Raw genomic sequence first — 24,986 nt, 5'->3', positions numbered from 1 at the left:
TGCCTGCAGATCTGCAAACAAGGATCGTGGAGAGCGGAGGGCCAGCTCTGAAGAGCCAGTTCTGCTGTTTTGGCCTCTTATTTTCCTCCAGGGGTGACTCATGGAGGAAGAGGACACAGCCTAGGACGTGCGGGAGCCTGGCCCCGAGCTCTGTGAACTCCCTTTCTCTCTGCTATTCTGCCCACTGCAAAGGCACCACCAGCCCTCTGAAGAAAGGATGAGATTGGGGCTGGGCTTTCCTTCCAAGCTTCCTCTGAAATCACACTTGGCAGGGCAGCCCCAGCCTGCTGAAAGAGCACAGGAATGTGCGTGGCAAGAGCCGCGCTCGGGTTGAACCTCATGGGGGTTTTGGGAGCCATCTGGGCTCTGGTTTAGCTTCCCAGATAGGCTGCAAACAAAAAAAACATCCCCTGGCCGACGGGTTCAGCTTGGAGTCGGCAGCAGAGGAGCGGCTGAAGGAACTGTGCTGCTCTCAGGTGGGTGAAGGGCAGCAGAGGAAGGCTTTTGCCACCAGCACCATGCAGAAAGGACAAGTCCCCCGCTCCATCCCGCTCCCCAAACCCTCCAATTCCGCTGCCTCGTCCAGCTGGAAGGCCAAATGGGGCCACGCTGGAAAAGCAGTGACCCGAGGGAGGTGACACGGAGCGGGGTGGGCTCAGGCAGCACCCGTGCTGCGGTACAAACCAGGTGGGCTATTCGCTTGGGCAGGTCCAAAACCCCAAAAACTCCTTCATTTATTTTTCCAAAGGGGAAACTGCGGCCCTGGGGGAGTCGAGCCAGTGTTTCCTCCTCTGAATGCCTGATGTTAGGCACCTCCTCGTGAAGAAATCATTTACAATTTTAAATATATATATATATATATTTTTTTTATCAGATTAAAGGATTACAAGTCTGGTCCCCTTCCAGGCAGCTCGTTGTGCTTCACCGCTTGGATTTTTCCCACAAAAAGCACTGGCGGTGCGTTGCAGCAAGCAGCCCGTCCGCCTGCGTGTGCTCACACACAGAGCTCCGAAAGGGGCAACACCAAATCAGCATTTCCCACAAAACCAAGAATTCCCTTTGAATCATTAAGGCTGTTACGTAAAATACACACTTACTCCTGCATGATTAAAAAAGCCTCTGCGACTTTAATGTATATTGCCCTTGATCATGGGGAAGCAAGAAAGAACAAAATCATTAGGAGCTGAATTATTCCAGCAGCCTATTATCATAGCGTAATCTTATTAAAGAGAATTCATGCTGGTATAGCCTCTTATCTCCTCCACTTACAGAAGAGCCATGTGGTGTACTTCTGAGTGCACAGAGATAATAAAATTACGGGGAATTATGCAGGCTGCGTGCGGAAGAAGCAGCATCATTCCGTCCCTTCGCGGAGGGATGCTGATTTGTCTCAGGGAGGCAAACCCGGCTGCTGGGCATAAAGGGACTATTCATTATTATCTGCTGAGGAGCAATTTGGGAAGAGATCTGGGGGCTACCAGTGCAAAAGGGAATGGCCTGCTGCCACGGCTCAGCCAGAGAGGCGCAGAGCTCGGGGTGAGCACCGGGCAGTACCTGTGCCATAGGATGCCCGACACGGCACGGGTAGGGCAGCACTGATGGCACTTGGGCTGCTCTCCCTTGGCGAGCTCACCCTGAGGTCCTGGTGGCCACGTCCAGCAAGGTGACGGCACGTTTTGGTGGGCTACCTGGAGGGGATCCTCCTCGCCAGGATGCCTCAGCAAAGCAGAGCTTGGAAATCCCACCCGTGCTGGGTAATGATGAGGGCACGGACAGCCCCAGGAGCTCAGGCACAGCAGGAGGACAAAAAGAGGTGGAAGCAGAAGGGGAAAGCAGAGCAGAACCTGGCCCTACAACTCCACTTTCCACGGAGAAACCACTGTGCACATCTGGCCACAGCACTACTGCCCAGAGGAGCACATGGGATGCTCGTCCAGCCCTGTTCTGCTCAGCCAGCTCTTTTGGGATGGGACAGACCATACCGTGAGGTCTCTGGGTGGTGGGATCTTCCAACCAAGCTTTGCAAACTGGGTTTAACTGGTCACAAGTCAGGGATACCCACCGCAGAGCTCGGACCCGGATCTGTACATCAGCAGTGCGAGGGAAAAGGCCTCGCTTCCCTCGCTGCCTGCTGCAAAGGACAGGCACGCAATTAAAAGTTTTCTGCAAATGTTAATTACAGCAGACTTCGTTAGCTAACGACCGATTGATCTGTTGGTTGTATGAGGTTTAGGAGTGTAATGAACCCAACTGCAGTATGGATTACAATCTTGTTCCAATTAAAACAAAAATGTGCAGCAGATATTAGCCATCAGAAAGAGATTTAACGGTTGCGTGGGGTCAAACTGTTGAAAACATTAACGTGCTGTCTCAAGCCTGCAGCTTTTAATTAGCTTCTTCACCCGAGTGGAATTCCTGTTACTTCGACGCATCCAGATATAATTTTCTCGTGCACTCAAAAAATAGCTGGAACAGAGATTTTGGGCAGAAACTTCCATGCTACCAGCTGAAAGAGGTTTTAATAATTGTGATCCCTTTTCTCCCTGTCATGCTCAGGACAATCACGGGGGGAATGGAAACCTAACTTGCAATGGAGCAGCTGGAACCCAAAACCACAGGGCACACTGGGACAGCTAAAGCACCCGGGCAGCCTGGCTCTGATGGGTCGGTGCAGCATTTATTTAAGCTTGGTCCCAGGGCTTGCTTTCGGAGAAAGCCCTGGGGTGATGCTGTGAGTATTGGGGATGTCTCGTTCAACAGCCCTGCTACAGGCTCAAGCTCTTCCCTTTTGTACTACCGATGGATTATGCCGAGAGCTAGCCAGAAGCTGGCACGTTTCTTTTGGCAATTGCAGGGAGCTGAACACCAAACCCCACACAGATCCAGCAAATCTTTCCTTTCTCAACAAGGTGCTTGAACTCGTATCTTCAGGGACAAGACTGAAGCTTAGTTAAAGCCGAGCACGTGTTTAAGTGCTTCACTGAAAACAGATGAGCTGGAAAATACCTTCAAGTGTTTAACAGAACTGGAACGGCTAACCGTGAATGGCTGCTTTCATGACCCCATAAATGAAAAAAAGGAAAAGAAAACCAAAGCAAAGCAAAGGAAATCCACTTTGGCTGAGATAAACTGAAACCGGGCACGTGTACACACCAAACCCAGCAGCTCCAGCCATCTCCAAAGCTCAACCAGCTCCTCTCTCCCAGGAGTGTGTGTGACACAGCCATGTGAGCTCGTGTTTCTTTTACTAAAACGATGAAATTAGATGTGATTCCTGAAAAGTTTGTATAAGGCTAAATGAGCAGGATCACCCCATCCAGTTGCAGCAGATATCTGGCATTTTATACAGCACGCAAGGAGGGATGTGATCCCGCTGAGCACAGCTGGGATCCCTCTGAACACATCCCATCCCACCCCATCCCATCCCATCCCATCCCATCCCATCCCATCCCATCCCATCCCATCCCATCCCATCCCATCCCATCCCATCCCATCCTGCTGCCCTCACCCAGCACAAACCCAGGTCCTTCTGGCCTTCTGGTTCCTAGAGCCATCAGCAATGTGGAAACCAGACAAGGGTGGCTCCGAACGGAGCAGCCCTTGGATGCTTTCCCTGTGGCTTTTGCAGAGAATGGGCTCCTTTTAGCTTTTCCCACTAGGCAGACGTTGCCCTGTGCCCGGGACAAAGCTCCCAGCCCAGGGATGGGGCGGCCGCCCCCCTCCCCTGCCCCCGGCCATCCCCGAGCGCTCTGAAAACCAGAATGCGGGATTTGGTTGCATGACTATAAATGGTGAATTGCAGAGGGCAGGAAGGATTATTTATTTATCCTTTCATTCCTCAGTGCGTGCAAAGCCAAATTCTGGCTGCCTTATGGGACTGCGGGTGAGAGCTAACGCCCACGGGCCGGCCGCTGGGCAAGGTCCCCAGGTATTGTAAGGTGGAGGTCAATTTGGTGGGCAAATAACCCTTCCCGAAGCTCCAAATATATTTGGACCCGGGGTTTACCATTGCCCGGCAGCACTCTGGAAGCATGCTCACCTGTCCCTTATGAACAAAAAAGGCTAATATGAAGAATTCATGCGCTTGCCAAATTTTTATGCATCATACTGTAAAGTGTCACACGGGGAGGTCCCCAATCTCCCGTTTCAAGCACTTTTCTCAGCTTTTCAGCCCCTGCAACAACAACAGATATCACTTGAATGGTCCCAGGCTCTCTGATCGCTATCTGATCCCTCCTTGGGAACCATCAGGCTGTGTTTTTTTCCAGCTTACTTCATTCTTATCCCCTTTTCTTCCCATAATATGCCTGTTGCTCAAGCTCTGCCCACCTCATTCCCAGGGAATAGGGCACAGGAGAAATTTAGCCATGGGGCAGCTCCCACCGTTCTTCCCTGTGAGGGAAATGCTCCTCCCTGGCACTGCAGCTCCGGGCAGTGCTGCAGGACCTTCACAGCTGGAGAACACGGTCAAGTTTTGTGAATCCTTGGCTCCATAAGAGTTAATGCAGGAGGAGGTCCTGCTGCGGGTGAGCACGATGCTGGCCCCACTGGGATGAGGGGTGCAGAGCCATCGGGGCTGTGCCAGGGCACCAAGCTCCATGCCCACCGCCTGCTGCTGGTGCTGAGCCCCCATGCCACCAACTGTCCCCATGCTCCTTGCTTCTTTCCAACCTAACCAAACCAAACCAAAGCTAACCAACCCAACCCAACCCAATCCAACCCAACCCAACCCAATCCAACCCAACCCAACCCAACCCAACCCAACCCAATCCAACCCAACCCAACTCAACTCAACCCAACTCAACTCAACTCAACCCAACCCAACCCAACCCAACCCAACCCAACTCAACCCAACTCAACTCAACCCAACTCAACTCAACCCAACTCAACCCAACCCAACCCAACACAACCCAACCCAACCCAACCCAACCCAAGCCATCGCACCATTTCCCTGGCAGGTGGTGTTTGCCTTTAGCCAAAGCGCTGCTCTCACCCGATAATCATTAAGTACTTCTTTGCCTTTGCTTTGGTCCAGGTTCAAAACTGTTTTTGAAATACTGACAGTTCAGTTCCAATTAAAGCAAAAAAAAAAAACCAACACCAAAGTCCTGGCACTGCTTTCCAGAGTGAGCTTTGATGTGACCCCCCTCCTCACTGCTGTGTGCTCCTGCTCCCACAGCCTGCCAGGACAGCCCCTCACAAGGGTTTTTAATAACCCGAGGAAAGGAAAACAGCTGAGATGGAGCGATTCTGTATTCAGCAGCATCACGCTCCAAGGATCCTCAAATAAAAGTCCTCAGGTTAGAAAAGTGTCCTGCAATTTCACCGCCTTTCACAGCAAAACCTTCAGCCGCAAAAGCGAATCCCAGATTTCGGCCAGAGACCAGACGTAGGTACCCACGGAGCCTTTTCTTTCGCTCCGTGCCATTCAGCTGAGTGCTACTTCAAAGACCGCAGGTCTACAGGGAAGAAAAGAACATTTTCTTTTGGCCGTCCATTAACATAAATGAAAGTCCTTTCAAAAGACACGAACTCCAGAAGCTGCCGTACGCTTTTCACGAATTGTCTGCAGTAAAGAAAAAAAAACAACTTGGAGTCTTTCTGCCTCCAAGGCGGCTGCAGAGACGTGATCAGGGTGCAGGGCTGCTTCGAGCGCTAGCAGGGGGCAGGCAGAGCTGGCCTCAACACAGGCAAATGGTGAGTGAAAATGGTTCCCTCCCTGGTGCGTGCTCCTCACAGCAATGGTGTGGGGAAAAAAAAAAAAAGCAATGGAAGCTGGGACCTGGTTTTGAAGGATTTGCTGTCAGAATTGCTGTTAGGAAGATAAAAGATGGCAGGATCTCAGCGGACCTGCTGGGTAGCTCCTGCGTTCGGGTGCTAGCACAGGCTGCAAGAGCTGAGGCTCGCACAATACAGGCTGAGGGACAGATCCCCCAAGGGTGTAAACTGGCACAATCCCGCTGGCTCCAACAGAGCCACTGCTCAAGGCTTCGGCTGGAAGTTCATCCTGTCGTCCTGGCTGCCACAGGCAGAGCAAATTAAAGTTCAACAGAGCACACCGGGCACGGGCTTGTGCAGGAGAGGTCAGGGTACCTACTGGGGCACAAAACACCACCACCAAATCTGGATAGGGCTTAATTCCCATTTTTTTCACGCTGTTATGCCAGCTAGGTATGTACCACCGTTGTGCTACTGGAAATAATCTCCAAGCAGGCAGTCAGTGTGCTCAATTCCAGCATTGCACAGGCCCTGTGCTCTTCTTCCAGCTGCACCAAACCAGGATCTGCACACACAGACAGCCCATCGGGATCTGCTCAGGCTCTGTTTCTGGTTGGCAGCCCTCTCCTACACATTACACGGCTGGGGAAACCTCTAAAATCACGTTCAGGATCCTTCCCTCTCTGTGAGCACATGTTCCTGCCACGAAAGGCACGCAGGACCTCTGTGGTCGCTGAACTCACTCACTCGGTACCGAAGGATGTTATTTGATACGCACTTCCAGAGTAATTGGAACAAAATAATTATAAAAAAAAGATTTCTTCTGGGGCTAGGCAATTCTTCAAAGCCGGGAGCATATGAATATTCAGGCTGAAACTGAGCACGCAACAGCTTAAGCCATCTGAACGCTAATTTTTCCATATGGTGTCAAAAGACTCTTGCTCTCCCTCTCTAATCCTGTCTGCTTGGGCAAGACAATTTCGGTATGTGTCATCGTGCAGCCGGCACAATCCTGCCTGCTGGCCCCCAGGCCACGGTTACCTCCAGGGTGTGAGGACGAAGAGTCAGACCCGAGGTGCATATGGCATGCACGGCCTAGCAAAGCAAGGGAGGTGTATTTTTCTTTGAATTTACCAGTGGAGCAGAAAACGGAGCCAGCAGGAAGAAATTCCAGCTCTTTCCTTTCCATTGAAAGCAGGTCCGTACAATCTTGCTACGTCTCTTGGTTAATGCAAGCGCCGGGATGCGGCTTAAATGCGCTTCCCAAGGGCACGGTATGTTACATTGAAAAGTCTCTAGGATTTAAATATAAAAATAAAATCGACATGCATGTTCCTGACTCCCAAACCCCGCTGTGGACCCACCAACTCCTCCTGACCGCCTTTGTGCTGACTCAGGGAACCTGATTGTGGGAACACTCCCAGGGAGACCAGGAATAATTGTCAGGTGGTGATCAAATGCTCGAAGGACGGGCACCAGGGGAGCCTCCTGATGAGCCAAACCTGCTGATCTGAGGAACTCCTCCATGTCCGAGTGGAGAAGAGGGATTTCTTCCACGCCCAGTAGGCTGTTGACCTACCAGAGACATGCAGGGTTCAAAAGGAAAAAAAGAAAAAGGTGCCATGTCCTCAATTAGGATTGAATCGTGACATTCGAACGCCATGAGCAGAACTGGAATTAGACGTGGGGCACGTCACTGAAAGCTGAGGCAGAAGAAAAGCAATGCGCAGCTGTCTTATTTTGAGGTCCTGATTTGAGTTCAAACCAGCTGAAGAAAATAAATACGCGTTTCTCCAGTTCAGAGCTACTTTAATGTTTGAAAGGGGAATGGAAGAGGCCTATTCCCCTTGCAGTGCTATCATTCCCCAGGCGGCTCGCTCCCAGCTGGCTGGAGCAGCACCACATGCTGGTGGCGGGGAACTCGCTGTCTTTGATGCCATCTACTGGGAAGGTGGCTCCAAGGCTGGGACGTGGCCCGGGACGTGTGGCTCCGCTGGAGAAGCAGCACCATGGCTGTGGGCTGGGGAACGCACGCGGCAGGAGCTGCAGGTGGAGCAGGGCTCTCCATCTCCCTCAGCTTTCCGAAGGCACCGCCAGAAATTTGGGGGCCCAGCGCAGCTCAGCACATGGGGACACGCTGGTCTCGTGAGGCTGAGGGTGTCCAGAAGGAGAGGGTGAAAGGAGGAGCCCAAGGAAGGAGCAGTGCCATGGGGAAGGAGGGAAGGAAGAGGGAGACCTGGTGTTAGGTTCAAGAGGTGTAAGGTAGAGGTTATGGTCATGCTAGGAAGGGAGAGGAGAGACAGAGCAGTCCTTTAGGGCATTACTTTCTGAAACCAGACACAACAGAGCTGTTGCCCCATGAATGACGAGAGAAGTGAGCTCTGAGTGTGTCTGAGATCCTGGGATCTTCCCCTGAGGACGGACCAGCCTTCATCAAGCCACCTCGTGGTGCTGCCAGGGTTCTCCTCCCACATCCCTGAGTTTCAGTGCACCACAGAAACTTACTACAGGAAAAGCAAGAGCGATTTATCTGCTTATTTCAGGTTTTTTGATGCTGACACTGTTGCACCCCCAATGCGGTTGCCGTATGCCCCACACCACAGCAGCCCCAGCACTGGTTTCAATACCCACATTAGTGGAGGACACTTCATGCAAACACCCTGCAAGGCAGGGAGACGACACTGGGGTGGTTTTTATCGTGCCAGCTATTTTCGGAAGGCGTTAATGGCCACTTTTAATCTCCAGGGGTGAGGGCGGTTGTTTCCTTGCGCTGTTTTTTTTTTTTAAGGATCCCAGCAGATAAGATCAAGACTGGCCTAGTTCAGCTTTTTTTCCTCTGTCCCAGTCATTACGATTTGCAGATAGGAGAGGCCTGCCAAGCATCCCAACCCCGTAGCATGTTCTGGCTCTGGCTGCGGAGTCAGCACTGGCTTGGAAAGCACAGAGGACACTTCTCCCAGCCTATCTTCGGAAACTGGCCTGACGGCACGGCAGCCACGTGGCTTTCTGCAGACGCTGCCCTGGTTTCTCCCTGAGACAGCCTGGCCGTGGTGCAGAGCACACCGTGCCCCTGGTGCTGCTCCTCCCCGAGTCCTCTTAGTGTTTGGCAGTCACGGCACTGAGCTGTCGGGAGGGCTCCTTTCCTCCTCCTCCTCTCGCTCTACGAAAGACACCGAAACTAAAAGAGGGGAAACGAGCTACCCAGGGGAAGCAGTCACACCGATGGCAAACAAAATGAGCCGCAATGCCAAGAAATGAAGAACTTGGAACAAATAAACCAAGAGAATAAACTTTTTTTTTTTTTCAGGCCTCCTGCAATTACACAAAATTCCCGTGTTATTTGTAAGGACAGCGAGCTGAACAACACAGAGGAGATGCCTCAGCTACTAACACAACACAGAGGAGATGCCTCAGCTACTAACACAACACAAAGGAGATGCCTCAGCTACCAACACATCCTCACGTTTCTCTTTTGGTCCTATCTCCCAGCAGTCACACCTACTGCCCAGGTTGGTCTTTATCCCTCTTTATTGCCCGTACGCAGCTTGGGCAGACAGCAGAGCCCACAGGTTTCAGAGGGAACAATAAATACGCCCAAGAAAGGGTGAGTAAGGGGAGGGCTTGACTGAGTTGAAAGGCAAATCTGGTGTTTTCTGTTCACGGGGCCTGGGTCTGAGCTGCCTCTCTGTACAAACGAGTGGGACTGATTGAATCCCATCGCACTGCAAGGATTTCTGCAGACGTTATGTCCTACACATTTGCTCTGCAGAGATCTCACCAAATCACCAAGATGGCCACCTGGGATCGGGTCAGGTTGCTGACCAGCCGGGATGGGCTCAGCCTGGACCCACCAGGGGGTGACAGCTCACCAAAGCCCCTACCTGATCCCACAGCAGCAAAATTACCCTGTGGGATCGTGCAGCAGGCAAGGATGGCCACTGGGACAGGAGCAGGGAGCTGAGCTGGAGCAAGTGGGAGCAGCAAAGCCTTTTATCCATTCCCACCAGAGCCAGGCGTTCCTGCTGATCCAGGAAGCATCTGCCTGGATGGACTCCTCTCCGTGTTACGATGCAGTGGGCGAGTTTTATATGGCAACCTCCAGGGCTTCCTCTTAATTGCCTGCTGCTTTTGGTAACGGGCTGTGCTTTGGCAGGGAGAAAGCCCCTGGGAATGGCCTTATTAGTACACAAGAGTGGGGGAGGAGGGTGCCAGAAGAAGCGATTTTAGGCTAAATAATGGATGCTGCAGCTGGAAGGAGGATCCAAGATGCTGGCAGAAGCCAAGGAGGTTACTCCAGCCCCCTCCCTGATCCTGTTGTTTAACATCTGTAATGCACATCCCCAGACTTTCCAGCAGCCTCTTAGACCAACTTCTGAGAAATCCTGTGTTTACACGACATGAAACACTCCCGAGGCACAGCAATGAGAATATTGCCACGGCTTTTTTTCTTTTTTTTTTTTTTTTTCTTTTTTTTTTTTTTCTGCATCTGAAAGCGATCCCAGGTCGCGATCTCAAGACCGCCCCTGCTTCTCGTCACCGGGGCGTGCGGTGCTTTAAAAGCACCACACAGGAAGGAAGAGGCAGACGTGGGATTTGCAAGACCTTGTCCAGTTCTCTGGGAGTCCAGGGTAGGGCTACTGCCTGGCTACAGTCACAGATGGACCCACACGAGGCTCTCTGGCTCCCCACATCATGCCTCAGCCAAATCCTTCAGCACTTGGATGGGAACAAAAACCTGTGGGGGCACGAAGGTGATAGGAATGGCAGCATGGGAGCTGAGAGCATGGGACTGTGAAGTTACCAACTCAGCCACCAGGGCACAGAGGCTTTCTGACACTCATGGTACACACTCAAACCCTCCTTGAGCTCCTGCAACCCTGCTTTACCCGATTCATCATTCCCTCTGGAGTTGGTGGCCTTGATGGTGACAATGCCCCCCTCGGTCCTATATTTGTATAGGAGCACACGAGAGCCACCGCCCCGTTCAGACAGGCAGCTTGATCTAATCCTTTGCTCTCCTTTCAACAGCGTCCACTTTCTGACAGCGGTTTAGAAGTAAAATGCAGGAGATTTTACAGTAGAATTTGTGCCCCGAAGGAAAATTTCCTTTTAAATTTTATTAGTGAGCATTTGGCCCGTGTCTGGAAGCACGAAGGCTCGCATTGCTACCAAACCCCTTGGACCAAAATCCTGACTCAAGGATCCAAAGGCAATTTTCCTTCTGTCTCCTTTGGACCCACGTTTTCGTCTTTCAGGTTTGTTGTCTGTGTGTTTTAAAGTCCTTACAACAACTCTAAAATCCCCAAAATGCTTTCGAGTTGAGTGAGAAACCCAGGCGATGCGTTCCAACTCCAGCAAGGGATGCTGGACGGGAAAGGAGAGCTACTTTTGTGGTAAGAGAAGAGGAAACATTCAGCCAAAAGGCAGCAGAGCTCACACACCCACAAATGCAGGCAGGCCCAGCAATTATGAACTTGCTACAAGAGAGACCAGCGACTATTATTAAACCCTAGTCTGGGCATTTTCCTCTGATATTAAATGATGGCAGCAGAAGGGCGTCCAGGCCTGTGGCTTTGCTCCTTTAGCCACCTTCATCTTCATGGATGCTGGATAACTCTTTCTTTCTTTCTTTTTTTTTTTCTCCCTTTCTCCCTTTCCCCCCTTTCCTTTCCTTTCCTTTCCTTTCCTTTCCTTTCCTTTCCTTTCCTTTCCTTTCCTTTCCTTTCCTTTCCTTTCCTTTCCTTTCCTTTCCTTTCCTTTCCTTTCCTTTCCTTTCCTTTCCTTTCCTTTCCTTTCCTTTCCTTTCCTTTCCTTTCCTTTCCTTTCCTTTCCTTTCCTTTCCTTTCCTTTCCTTTCCTTTCCTTTCCCTTCCCTTCCCTTCCCTTCCCTTCCCTTCCCTTCCCTTCCCTTCCCTTCCCTTCCCTTCCCTTCCCTTCCCTTCCCTTCCCTTCCCTTCCCTTCCCTTCCCTTCCCTTCCCTTCCCTTCCCTTCCCTTCCCTTCCCTTCCCTTCCCTTCCCTTCCCTTCCCTTCCCTTCACATTGCCTCTCCTCACGCTGACATGCTTGAAGTAAAAACAACCACAACCACAAAACACAACAAAAATACACTGAGAAGAGAGAAAATAGGGAACTCCTTGAAGCAGGGACAAGAGAAGCTTTGTTCCTTCCCCTCAGCACCCACAGCAAAAGCTGCCTCCAAAGGCCAGGTACTTCTTGCCTGCACAACAAGTGGCAGGAGAGAGTTTTGAGTGCCTGAGCCTGATTTTTGGCCGGTGCCTCCCGAGGCCTCTGCTGCTCTCCCATCTGCACTCCCTGTTCCCACGGCCCCGGAGCGGTGACAAGGAGAAAAACCAGAGCAGCCCCCGGCCTGCGCGGATGAACTCCCAAGTATTTAGATTACTGAGCTGCACCTCCATAAATCTAGCCGGTTCTCTGACACAGGAAAGGGCCCAGGGTGTTAAATAAATAGACAGTAAATTTCAGAGGATTTGGTAAAATTAGGGTTGTCGTTACTTCTCCATTCCAAGAAGACTGATCTGGGTTATAATTATCCCGGCCGCAGCCAGGCTTTTCAATAGCCCCCGCACTGATAAATGAGGCGTTCACTCTCACGAATGCCTCTCCTTCCCCTGATGCACGCAATGTGTTCCAGATGGATGGAGAAATCATTTTTTTTTTTCCTTTTACACTTGCTAAGCTGTTTCCCAGCACCCAGCAGGCCGGAGCACGGGCAGGTGTAAATCAGCAGAGCCCCACCAAACTTTCTTCCACTCTGCTATTTACAGACTCTGCTACTTCTAAGCGTAAAATACCGTACGGTACGTGGGTATCTTCAGAAGCAGCAACCCATAAATGCCTGCTGTAAGAAAAACCCCATCAGATAAACACAAAGGACGGTAATTGCACGAATCACCCCGGGCAGGCAGCGCGGGGCGCCTGCCAGCTCAGCGCTGCTCCTGGAAAAAGCCACGTTAATTAGGCTGATTTAAATGCAGACAGGTTTTTCTTTCCACCCAGGCCTTTGTACCCGCTTTGTATGAACGGGAGGTGGCCTCGGAGTCCTCAGCCAAAAACTGTCCTTTTGCTCCCCTCACGGGTGCCGCTCTCTTCAGCGGGGGAGCAGCGGAGCCCCGTCAAGGGAATGGGGTCAAGCTGAGGCAGGGGGGGTTTGGGCTGGACATCAGGAAGAGGATTTTCACCATGAGGGTGGTCACACACTGGGACAGGAGTTTAAGAGGCGTTTGGACTGTGCTCCCAGTCTTATATTGTGAATTTTTGGGTGGGCCTGTGTGGAGCCAGGCGTTGGACTTGATGATCCACTGAAACCAGGCCTAAAATTAGGAGCGCGTCTGACGCTGAAGTGAAGAATTTTCACTCAGAACCCAGCCTGGCACCCGCCCAGGGTGACTTCATCTGGAGGGGAAGCTGGAAAAGCTTTCAAAACGCTGCTTTCTGCAGGGGAGCTCTGAAGGCTCGTGTCAGCTGGAAATCAGGCAGCACATTCGCTGTGACCGTGAACCGAAGGAAGGAGGCGACGAGGAAGGAAAGGACTGGAGATGGAGGAGGAAGATAGGGACCACGGATCAGAAGAGAGTCTGGGCAGCTTGTCAGTGTCTCTAGGAGAGATGATAGGACTGAGGAGGAAAAAAAAGTCCCTCTCAGGCCCTTAGCATGATGAACAGACTGGCAGATGTTGGCAGCGACCTCTGGCTCCATCTGGTCCTATCTGCTCCAGCAGGACCGCCTAGAACAGGGTGCCCAGGGCCATTCCAAGCATCTTTGGGTCCATCCCTACCCACAAGTGATTCCTACCGCTGATTTTACCGATTCCTACACCAATTTCACCAAAATCTGTGTTCAGGTAGCATCGATGACCTTGCTGTTGTACCAAATCCAAATTGCTCAAACCCATTTCCTCACATTTATATGCTGATTTTCTTTTTCTTTAAAAATGGTAGCGTGTAAAAACTGTAGTAGGCAGTTTTCCTGCCAAAGTTGCCATCATTTTCCCTCTGGGTGCTGCTGGGTGACTCCTGTGCTCTTCGGACAAGGGCACCTCCAGCTTTCTGTGTTGATGCCCGCTGATTCATCGCACCTTTCAGCTGCTGAGAGCTCCCCGTGGTGTTTGCATCGGGCGTCTCCGTTAGCTGTTTGCCTTCTGCCTGTTAAATTCTCATTACATATTTATCCTGCTGTTGTAGCAAAGATGCCTAAAGCACAACCATGGGCAGTATTTGGTCTCGTAGTCCCAAAAGAAGCTGCAAGAGCATGTGCTTGCATGGTTAAATGTGTGCTGGACCTCCAGAGGAAGACTTGGACACAGTTTCCATGTCACACTTGTTTTTATGTGAAAATTTGAAGCACTTGTGACTGAGAGACCAACCTATCTTTGTAACTCGATGGTGAAATGTTTTAGCTTTCATCCCTGGTACTTTTTGTTAAGAGTAACGGTGTGAAGGCAAAGCTTTAAACCTTCCCAGCTGGAGTGTATCTGGCATAAGGCAGCAGTGAATGCCCATCCTGGTGCAGGGCAGCTGCTCGATTGCAGACCTGTGGTTCTGAGGGGCATTACTGCAGCTGCCAGAAATGACAGCCCTGCACGCGATATGAGAGCTGGTTTTATTCTTGCAGGCACAGCACTTTATTTCTCCTTGCTGGTTGAGACCTTCTAGCAAATGCTCCTATTTAAAGATGACATTTGTCATCTCATTTAGAGATGCGGGGAGTCCTCTTTTACCACAGTAAATGGACTTGTGCTTTGAAAAAACCCTTCCCGGACTTGTGATGACTAATCACCCCTGCTCTCAGCAGCCCCTGAGTTTCACGATAAAGTCACTTGGTACAAAGCTGTGTTTTAATGCACGGCATCATTTAAAGCGGTGTCTCTTCGAAAGCACGGGAGCAGGCAGTGGGGCTGTGGGCTGGAACCAGGACAAAGTCTGAACTGGGCCCAGAGAGTCCACAGGGTGTGGTGGGAGCCGTCAGGCTTAATGGTTGCTTAATGGGTGCTTAAGGGTTGCTGGGGCTGCCCAGGACACTGAGCCCGTTCAAATCAACGTCCCAGCGGGCTGAATTAGCCCATCTGTTGGCAACCTGCAAGCGAGCGGGGCTGAGGTGTAACCGTACACGCTGTTGACAATGACTGAAAACCACAAACAAGTAAGAATTGTAATAGTTACAGGGCGATGTGTGAACATGAGTCACATCCTAGCATCAGCTGCGAGCTATCTTCATCTCCTCCGACGAGCTCTGCTGGGTGCTGGAGAGGGCAGAGGGGGAGCCGTGCTCTTCAGCCACCCCCCTTTTCTCACATTACTCTGTCTTCCTTCAAAACAAGCTCTCGTGTATGGAGCCATCGTAGTTTTGCAGACCTATAAGCTGGCACCGCTGGGTGCTTTATTTTTAACTCCAGGCAAGTTGCATCGTGTCTTCCCAAGGGCACGAAAAGCAGCCACTAGACCCAGCACAGCAGAGGCAACCTCAAGGGGGGCACTCCCCATATCTTGTTTTTCCATGGCCGAATGGCCACCTGCCTGCAGCAGAGCCCCCTGCACAGCTCCAGGACCTCACTTTCTGCCTCAGATCACCCCCAGCTGCGTGACCCCCTGCCTGAGCACACAGCCCTTCAAGCATCTCCAGAGCACAGAAACCATGCTGGGGGCTAGCCAGCCGCTCGGGTTTGTTGGCTAAACTCACTCTTATCTACCTCTAAGCAGAGCAGAAAATGAGTGGCAGTAAATTAGCCTCCAGGTAAGCCCCGAGCAGCTGCAGGCCAGGCAGCAGGGCAGCGAAGCACAAATTGTTGCTTGTTTTGTGCTTGCAGGGCGCCGGCACAAGGTGCTGCCCCGGAGCAGCCGCTCCTGCGCCTGTTTACAGCAGGAGCCCCAGCCAGAAGGGAGATGAAATTTCAGATACTGAATCGTTTGCTTCCAGGGAGTTACATCAGCAGCTGATTTGGCTTGCTTCTCTCTTGTTTGTTTGCTTCTTTCTCCGAAACGAGTGCTCTGCTTTGGTTTGCTCGCAGCAGTTCCCCTTCTGCCGCGCCGCTCGCTGGGCTACTGCAGGGCTCCGCCGGCCGGGATGACATTTAGCTACGGGAGGAAAACAGGCAGAGAAGAGGAACCTGCGTCTTAAAAAAGGAAACCTCGAGGGAAACCGCAATTGTGCAGCTGTCCCAGCTCTGCCACTTCTTGCAGCACATTTCGGCGGGCTCGTTAGCATTTTCGTGCAGAAATAAAGCAGTCAGCGAGCGGCGTGGTGCTCGTCGCCACTGTCAAATGCTGAGCAGGATAACACGGCTTGGCATCCTGCGAGTGACAAGTGTTGGGAAACGCTGCTGCGCTCCAGCAGCTCCCATGACGGTTCTGCTGAGGAATTTTTACTCCTGCAACGTTACATTGGCACCGAGAAGAAGCCAGGAAGGATAAAAATAAATGCGAGCCTGCTTCCTGTCCCATTTTGTAAACTCTGCTCATCAGGCTGGGGTCTAACAGGAGATGGAGGTGGGCCTGCCAGCTCCCCGGGACACCACGGGTGGCTGCAGCAAACCAGGCACCGTGCAGGAGGCACACACTCGCTGGAAACCCCTGCTGAACACTGTGGGGATGTGAAGGAAGAGGGGAAGCAAAAGTGCAGCGCAAGCTGATGTGGTCACTAGCATCTTGATCTGCGAGATGCAAATTGCTTCCTCGCAGAAAGGTTGGCGATGTAGCCGCTGATCAGAGCTGGGCTGCTGCAGAAAAAGGGGTCCTTGGGTAGGGAGTGCAACTGGCAACACTGCTGGGTAATGCTACATTGCCTCACTACCCTGACACTCACATCACAAACTTCTTTTTTCATTCTTTTTTTCATTCTTTTATTCTTTTTTTTTTCAGGACAGCACAGGAGCATGCATGCAGCACCTAGCATGGCTATGCCCTGAGCACAATCTGCTTCCTCAAGGTTTATCAGGGTATCAACGGATACGTCAACCTGCTAATAAAATACATATATATATAATTTCACTTTTAGACTAGAGACATTCTACACATTCGGTACAACATGGCAGAGCTCCTTACTCCCCCCTGTGCTTTTCAGGTGTGTTTCCTCTCAGGTAGAACCTGCATTTCTAACAGCACCCAGGGACTTGACTGCGTGCAAACCTTTGGTCCGTTCAGTTCAGGAAGCAGAAATACTGATTGCTCTTTACAGTCCAATGATAAAATCTTCTACTTCCAGTTTCAGCTCTTGTAGTCCAGTAATAAGGTATTCCCAGTGCATTTCTTTATTTTGCATGGCAGTTGGCTATATCCTATGATAAAAAGGGGCTGGCAGGATTACAACCCCCCATTACAGCAGCAAGAACTTACGTCTTCTCCTAGGCCATTCACTCCTATAGCACCACAGTCTTAAATTGTAATTTCTGTCTCGACATTATGATATACTGGGAAAAATTAAGGCTGCCATCAGATGAGCATATGCTAAGGAACTGCAGCATTAACTCCGAACTTCCTTCCCAAAGCTGATTCAAAGATTATGGTAACCCAAGTGTGGTCAAGATGCCGATATACACACGTGAAGCTCCTCACGTGGACAGAACAAACCGTGATTTGAACACGTAATAAATGGTGACTAAGCCTATGCCTCCGGATTTGCTGCCATCAGCTATCGCACCACACCAGGACTGACTTGCTGACACTAGATGTTAATAAACATTACTTAAGACACCACCATAAATTATAACGCACCATTTATAGTGCAAACACGGGTTGGAAACCTTTCCATTTAGTACTTGAAACAGGCTTAATTACCAGGACTGCGAGGCCATCCAAATGCCTCTGGTTCTCTTTCAGCACGAAGGGAGTGCCTCTGCGCGTTAGTTCTCATTCCGCACTCCTGGTATGCTCCATCAAGAGCCACGAAACACCAAGCTAATAAATTCGTTCATCTTGGCTGTGGTTAGCAATTCGGGGAACAAGAAAGCGAGGGTGGGAGGGATGCTGCTCCCATTTCAGGATCTTTGCAGAGCAGGAAGGTGTGCCCGTTTCTTTGCGAAAGGTGTCGTGATCTTTCATTTACTCTTACAGGCTGTGGCAGCTGTGAATTTATCCCTGGGTGGAAATTCGCTTCTAAGAATCGTTTAATAACCTCATTTAGGAGGTTGTTATGAAGACCCACCCCTGTTTTTCTGAATCCTTAGTCACTTGATGATGTCAGCCCGAAAGATCTTCCTCTGTCACGGCTTCTGTCTTGATCACATCTGGCAAGCCGATTTCCTTTAAAGCTCCAAAATTCCGTATGTTTTCTTCGATCAGATAAGAGGAGCAGATCACAAACCACTTTCTTACTAAAGTCAGGACAATTATTCTCAGTGGATAATTATAAAGTGGGGAAACCAAAGAAGGGCAACGTGAAGTAACCTGACCCAGTTCTCCCAGAGAGCAGTGGCAGAGCGAGCAGGAGATGGCAGCTGTCCCGGGCTCCTTTTATCCCTGCTCTATCTTTTACCTGTAGCATTATGAGAGGGCTCAAGGATGTTGCACAGGCCAGCAGGGCCAGCAGGTGCTTCTGTGAGGGGTCCTGGCTACACACCAGCCTTGGAAAGGTGACATGGAGAGATGCACACCACCACCTCTGGTTTATTTTTGGGTGCACAGCACAAACTCTGGTACAGTCAAGAGCCCAAACTCTGGATATCCACAGTAACCACTGCAAAAGCTTTCTGCTGAGCTCATTGCCTATAAATCAAACCCTGTAAATAACAGCAAGGAGAGAGGTGGGATTCTCCTGCCCTGTCACAAATCAAGCTGAAGCACTGAAAGATGTTTCTGATTTTACAGGGAGACAGCTGGAAGAGCCTCAAAGTCATTTTTTCTCTGCTTTAACTTGCACACTGCAAAGAGGAACAAGAACATCAGGCGGAATTGCAGGATCAATAGTTATGGTGGAATTTATTGGTTTGATGTCAAGGCCAATTAGCTGCAAGTGGAATTAGCACATACCCTGTGCAGGAAGGCGAGTACGTGTTCTGCCCTAGATCGGAAAGATGTTGGCTACGAAGGTGCTCCACACAGGTGTGCACAGAAACGTCTCAATTAGCACCACATTTCCCAGCGCTGGAAAACCTAACGCTGCCTCCTCTCGGCACACAGGAGCCCGCAGCACAGCCCTGATGTGCACAGCGTGGCAGGAAGGGGTGACTGAGGGTGGTGACACCCCCAGACCAGATCCGACGTGCCACCTGGATTGTACACACCTAAAAAAGGCTGCATTCGGCTAAGCAAACTACTCACCCCGTGTTGGAGAACCCTGCTGGCTGAGATCAACCCAAAACGCCACCTTACCCCGACACCTTTCCATTACTGTCCTGACTCATGCCAAAAGAGGTTTTATTCCATGATTTACTGCTTTTTATGGGCTAGCGTACTCCATGCCTGGTTTGGCTACTGAGGAAGAGATCAACGCTTATGTCCTGCTGGAAGATCGGGTGCCTTTGAGGAGAGGAACAAGTGCAGATGCAGAAGTGAGAAGACGCCAAACCTTGACAAAATAAAAGGAATTGACTACACTAATTTTACTAAACTTTAAGATCCAAAAAAATGAGAGAAAAAGGTGTTAATTTTCAGGACTTTTGATATAAGGTGGTGTTAAATTGAATGTTTTTGCACCAGCTTACTCCACACTTGCATCTCACCCTGGGAGTAGCCAGCACCAAGTCCTTGCTCCAGCCAGAAGTCTGAGAGCACAGGGAAGGAGGCAGCACTGCAGCTACACCAGCTCTCCACGCACACCCCTTCTGGACCTCAGCTCACCTGCAAGGCTTTCAGGACAAAGAGGACCTCTTCTTTTAGCTTATTCCCACCAAAAAAACGCAGAGAGTTACTCTGCAGCCTGTAACCTGCACACAAGCACTGCAGCCACTTTGAAATACAACAAACTTTACAGGAAGCCTTGGTGCACGTCATCTTTTGTGCTACGGTGTGTAACCCTTGGCGGGCAGCAGATCTCACGGATGTTGATAGCAGCTGCAGCGACTCCTGCAATAAGGCACGCTGCCCCAAACGCACCACAGATGACACTCTGCCAGCCAGGGTCACCATTTAGGTGAGAATGGAGGAGTACAACAGAATCCCTTGGACCTACAGAACGACATGCACGAGTTATCCCCAAAATTGTTGTAAAAACAGCCTTAGCTCCAGCCTGAAGTTGTAGCTACTACTGGAGTAACTGTACTAACAGTGCCATCCAGAGGTACTTGAGCGCAGTGCACATCTGTGTCAGCAAGAAATACAAGGCAGGACCTACGTACCAATACCAGACTTAAAACCAGACATGAAATAATTATATTTTCTGTTATTTTTAATTTCTTCTATAAACTTTTATCCAGATTCTTTTTTCAGTCTCTTTCGATACTCACTATGTCTTTTAATTTCCCACGTATGCTAAATGAATCGCTCTTAAAAACATACACATCTCTAGCCTCTTGGGGAAAAAAAAACTATTTTATTTTACTCAAAATTGGTAACGATAGGACTGACATCACATGCTCAGTTTTGAGAAACTCACCTGTACTTCATTGCCACATGGTAATATTTTGGATACCAGCAATTGAGCATTGAAACAGAACATTTAACAATGGAAAATAATATTCTTTTTTTTTTTTCCTCATCTGTAACAGCTGTGACCTCCTTTCAGATTTGAAATTATGGCTCAAGCTTGATACAAGAAAAGGCTTTTCAAACATACGATTCTATATATTTGTGTGTGTGTGCATGTTCATATCTATACACAAAGATGTGTGCCAACTGCCTGAGAGCTTTCGGTGCAGCATCACCTGTGCCTTATTTTTACAGTGGGCCACGTATGTCACAGGAGATGTTTGCTGAGCAGCAAGAGCCGAATTTACCTCTGTTTTCAGAGATAGCTCCTTCACCGATACTCGTATCTGTGCAACATTAAGACGTGGAGTCACTGAATGCTGTCTGGTGATCGAGATCAGAGAAAAACCAAGTGCTGAATCCTAATTCTTTCCTTTAGGCAGTTAATGGGATTACACAGATCACAGATAAATAACCCCAACAGCACAAACCATATACTTTCTTTCTCCAAAATCATCACTTACTGGTCCATCAGAATTATTTTACTAACTTACATAAGGTAAAATCGAGAGAGAAAAATCACTTGATAACTAACAAAACAGCATTTCAGACAGCCTATTGCAAGCACCATTCCCACTTGTTGTATCTCTCCCCCCAAATTGTTATTTTACAGTCTTAATATCTGAAAATGAAGAAAAACTACAAATATAAATGATGTCAGATTACAAATGCTGTTACTGAACCATGCCTACTGCAAAGAGGTATGGCTAAAAGGAGATTTTGAGTGTTATGCAGTCCAAATGTTAAACGTAAGGAGCGATGTCTGCATTGTATTTGGAGTCACCTTGAGCCAACTTCAAGCCTTATCTTGCCTGAGCAGCAGATAGTGGCTTAATTTTCCACTGGACACCCCTGGCATGTGCCATGTTTGTAAGTGCACTCAGGTCAGCTATCAAGAGCTGCAAGGAGCAGCTATTGATAGTTCTTTGGTCAATGAACGCACAGGATCACGGAGCCACCTGCACACAGAGAGGTTTGAAAGGCCAAGGTGAGCAAGCCTGCAGAAACCCACTCTGTTTAAGACGGGAAGCAGAGAAACAGCTTTCACATTCCAGACTTCTCAGAGCTGAATGTGTATCTAGAGAAAATAGGAGACATATGGAGTCCTTCAGAAAGCTGTGAGAGATGACCCGCAGAGATCACTGAGTGGATGTCTAATTTTACATCTTGACTCTGCTACAAGTTTCAGATGCATCTGATATCAAGTGTACAACACTTACACATAGTAGTAAAAAAAAAAAGCAAAACCCAACGAAACACACTAGCTCAATGCACGAAATGTGATACATAATTATAGCAGTAATTAAGCAGAAAATATTTCTTGAAAAGATCAAAGAAAACAAGCCTCTCATCCTGCCACTTTCATACAGAGTCTTTTCTCAAAACACGTTTTGCAAATGAAAATGTCAGCATCCACCCAAGCCTAATGGCTACCCAAGGAAGTAGTCATTCAGTCAACAAATGGAAGTGTACGTTGATGGCAAATGTCTACCACCAACAGGAAAAGATCTGGAAAAGGCATGGAAAAAAAATCAGGTCTCGTGCATTCATCTTGAAGCACTATTCAGCAGGTGTACCAGGTTCCAAACCACACCTCCTTTTCTTTTAGAAATGAATGAATTGTATGAAAATTAAGAGCACCGTGTAGTTCAGCAAAAAGGAAAGTGCAAAAATCATTGCCTACAGTCATTTTCCCTCTTTCCATGGTTAACCTGGTGGATCACAGAGTGTAGAGCGTGCACTGACCTGTACTTCCCTGTCCGCACTTGCACAGCTCTCATCCCGCACTGCTGGGCACCTCCGACATCACTCACAATATCATCTCCAATCATGATGGCCTGTCAAAGCAATGAAATACAGAAAAACTGGTGTCAAGTCAATTTTATTTCTGCCATGCTTCACATTCCTTTGACATAATAAACAGCTTGATTTGATGTTTAATGCTGCCATCAGACAAATTAAACAAGATAATATTGTCATCATATTGATTAGAAGTCATCCTACCTTGACTATAACTCATGCTATAGCTCCTTGAGCAATATACTAGCGCAGTATACATCCGTACAATTTGTAATCCATCACAAAAACCAAAGTAATTTGGCACACAATTCAGACAAAACGTTGATTTTTGTAAAGTTATCCCTATTATGTTCCTAGTCATAGGTTTATATTAGCCTTAATGTAAACTGTTTGGATTGTATCTTTTTGAAAAGTTTCCTTAAAATTGGTATTTTAAAAGCTAGTCAAAAACTTGTGATCACCATAACATGTAACTCCTTTTCAGGTAGACACAAAAATTTGGGAAGTCTTCTGTTGGTGTAACATCTGATTGATTGATTTTTGCACTGTGGGACATGGTACGGACAGGCACAGCACAGTTTGTGTTACGGTCACCTGAAATCTATGCAAATCCCAACAACCTCAGCTAAGCAGGTTATCAAAACAGGTAACTGAGAAGAAACTTTTCGGCTGGGCTGAGGGGATTTGGCTGCATGTCTGAAAAAAAAAAAAAGTAGTGTGCATGCTCACTTCATTCACATCTGTGCCTACAAAATTTCAAGTGCTTTCTACCATTCTGCAATGAAAGTTATTACTCTTACTCTCCAAATTTAAAAATGGTTGTGGGTTTTCATTTCATAATTTCGACAAAAAAAAAAAGCAGCACATGATCTACAACTAACAAGAAACAAAGAATAAGAAAATCGGCTTTCAACATCCCAAAGGCATCCCAGGTTACCCTGCAGAGAAGAGAGGCAGCACCTAAAGCTGGGGGGAACACATCAGCTCTGAAAACACAGGATCTAGTTTATCTATCAAATTTTAATATGGGATTTTTCAAAGTTGAATTTTGTTTAAAATATGTTCATTAGCTGTATTTTCCTCTTGCTGAACAGCCCCCTACTACATAAACTTTACTGCCAGGCTTTCACAACAACAGTACGCCTTGCACTATGTTAGGAGGAATTCCTGCCTGAACTGCTCTGCTCCTTCCATAGGCTTTTGATAACTGATTATTTTCATGTTTGCACATCGGACATAAGGAATCGCTAAGCAAACTGTTGATTATTTAAAGAAATTGTACGTTTTGAGCCTAGGGTCTGTTACGATGGGTCCTCGTCCTGCCTGGGGGCTGGGGAGGGTCAGAAGGGCCATTGGCAATGGGGGCAGGACTGCCTTGGGTGGCAGCTTTCCAGATCCAGGGAGAAAGTCTCAGAACATGCCCAAAGCCCTGTCTAAGCAGGACATTTGGAAAGCATTCATGCACCTAACTGTGCTGTGTACAGGAATACCTGGAACAGCTCCAGCTGATAAAACACAAATCCTCCTTTGTGTAACACATCGCGTACAGCACGCGGGATTATATAGAGCAGTTAGCAGCCCAGTTCGTCTTTCCTGCTGTTTTTAAATACCATCCACGTGAGGGATTATCATCACCCTCCGGCGAGGGGATGCAATAGGCCATCCCTGCAGGTCAAGGCTCATTTGTCCAGCTCCACACCGGAGCAGCTCATTTTGCAGTGCTTTATCTGTGCACACGCTGGCTTCATTCTGCCTAGGAGCAACACGGCTGCGATCACACTTGGAGAGCTCTTTGAAGGAGCAAGGAGATGGAAAGACTCGTGGGAACACGGGCACAGCTCGGTAAAACGTGTCCATAGGGAAAGAGCAGCAGGAGGCTGTGGGACAGGCAGCGCTGCCTTTCGAGCTCCTTGCTCACAAACTGCTTCAAAGCCAGCACGTGATGGAGAGCTTGAACTTTTTCATCCTTATTTACTGGCCCATTATCCTTATCCACTCTGCTCACAGAAATGCACGTGTTCTTGTTAAGATACCTGATGCAAGATCCCCTGTAGACAGCCCGCTTTTCCCTACCACTCCAGCATGAAATGGGGAAAAATGAAGGGTTAATTTGAAGTCATTAGTAAATAAAGCGCATATAAACAGAGGAAGAAAACAGATTAGTGGGAACGATTACGTTTCTCAAAACAGCTTGGGGGAAAATAGGTAATAGGAGTTGGCTGGGAGCAGTTTGCCAGATTTTGTCCTTTTTCCCCCTCCTCTCATCTGTGCATCCTCTGTTTTCAGTCCTGGGTTCCTCTGAAAGCAGGAAAGGGCAGCGCTGGGTGGCTCGGCAGGCCCTCCAAAGCCTCCAGAGGGGAAGCTTGCTCAGCAGGGCTGTATTTCACTCCGTCCAGACAAGTTTTCCTGCAAGACACCCAGCAGCCCTGCAAGTGCAGCTGCACATGAGCAGCGATGCCTGTCCAGGCCAGCTTGTGGCATACGCATACCAAAATGTACTCCAGCCCCCGGGGATTTCACAGATTTACTATCGGTGAAGGGCAATAATCACTAAAGGAGGAGCAATTATTCCCAAATCATTAAGGATTTAAAAAATCATTGGCAAGAAGATAGAGGTCAAAAGGTGCACTGTCAGGGGAAATAAAAAAAACTCTACCTGTCAAACCTGGGTTTAACTTCCTCTCTGACTGCAATATGGCAAGAAGAGAAAGATATAAAACTGAAAGGTCATACACCCACCAAAAGCTAGAATGAAAAGATCCCCGTTTGTGCTCACAATTTACATGGGGATCACACCATTAATCTGTGCAATTAGTCCCTGGAAGTTGCTTC

The 24,986-nt window shown here is 49.0% G+C and overlaps 1 protein-coding gene across 1 annotated transcript in view; it reads right to left on the bottom strand.

Annotated features, from left to right (window-relative positions):
- The window catches only part of LHPP (phospholysine phosphohistidine inorganic pyrophosphate phosphatase), a 63,436-nt gene that overhangs the window by 19,981 nt on the left and 18,469 nt on the right, over positions 1 to 24,986 (bottom strand). The window contains exon 6 of the mRNA XM_084289845.1: positions 22,101 to 22,192. Within this exon, the coding sequence (XP_084145971.1) occupies positions 22,101 to 22,192 (92 nt within the window). The remainder of the gene's footprint in view (positions 1 to 22,100; positions 22,193 to 24,986) is intronic.

This window comes from Netta rufina (assembly GCF_964035555.1).
Source record: "Netta rufina genome assembly, chromosome: 7".
Lineage (NCBI taxonomy): Eukaryota > Metazoa > Chordata > Aves > Anseriformes > Anatidae > Netta > Netta rufina.
The sequence above is the reverse complement of the archived record's forward strand: the minus strand, read 5'-3'. Positions and strand labels throughout refer to the sequence as shown.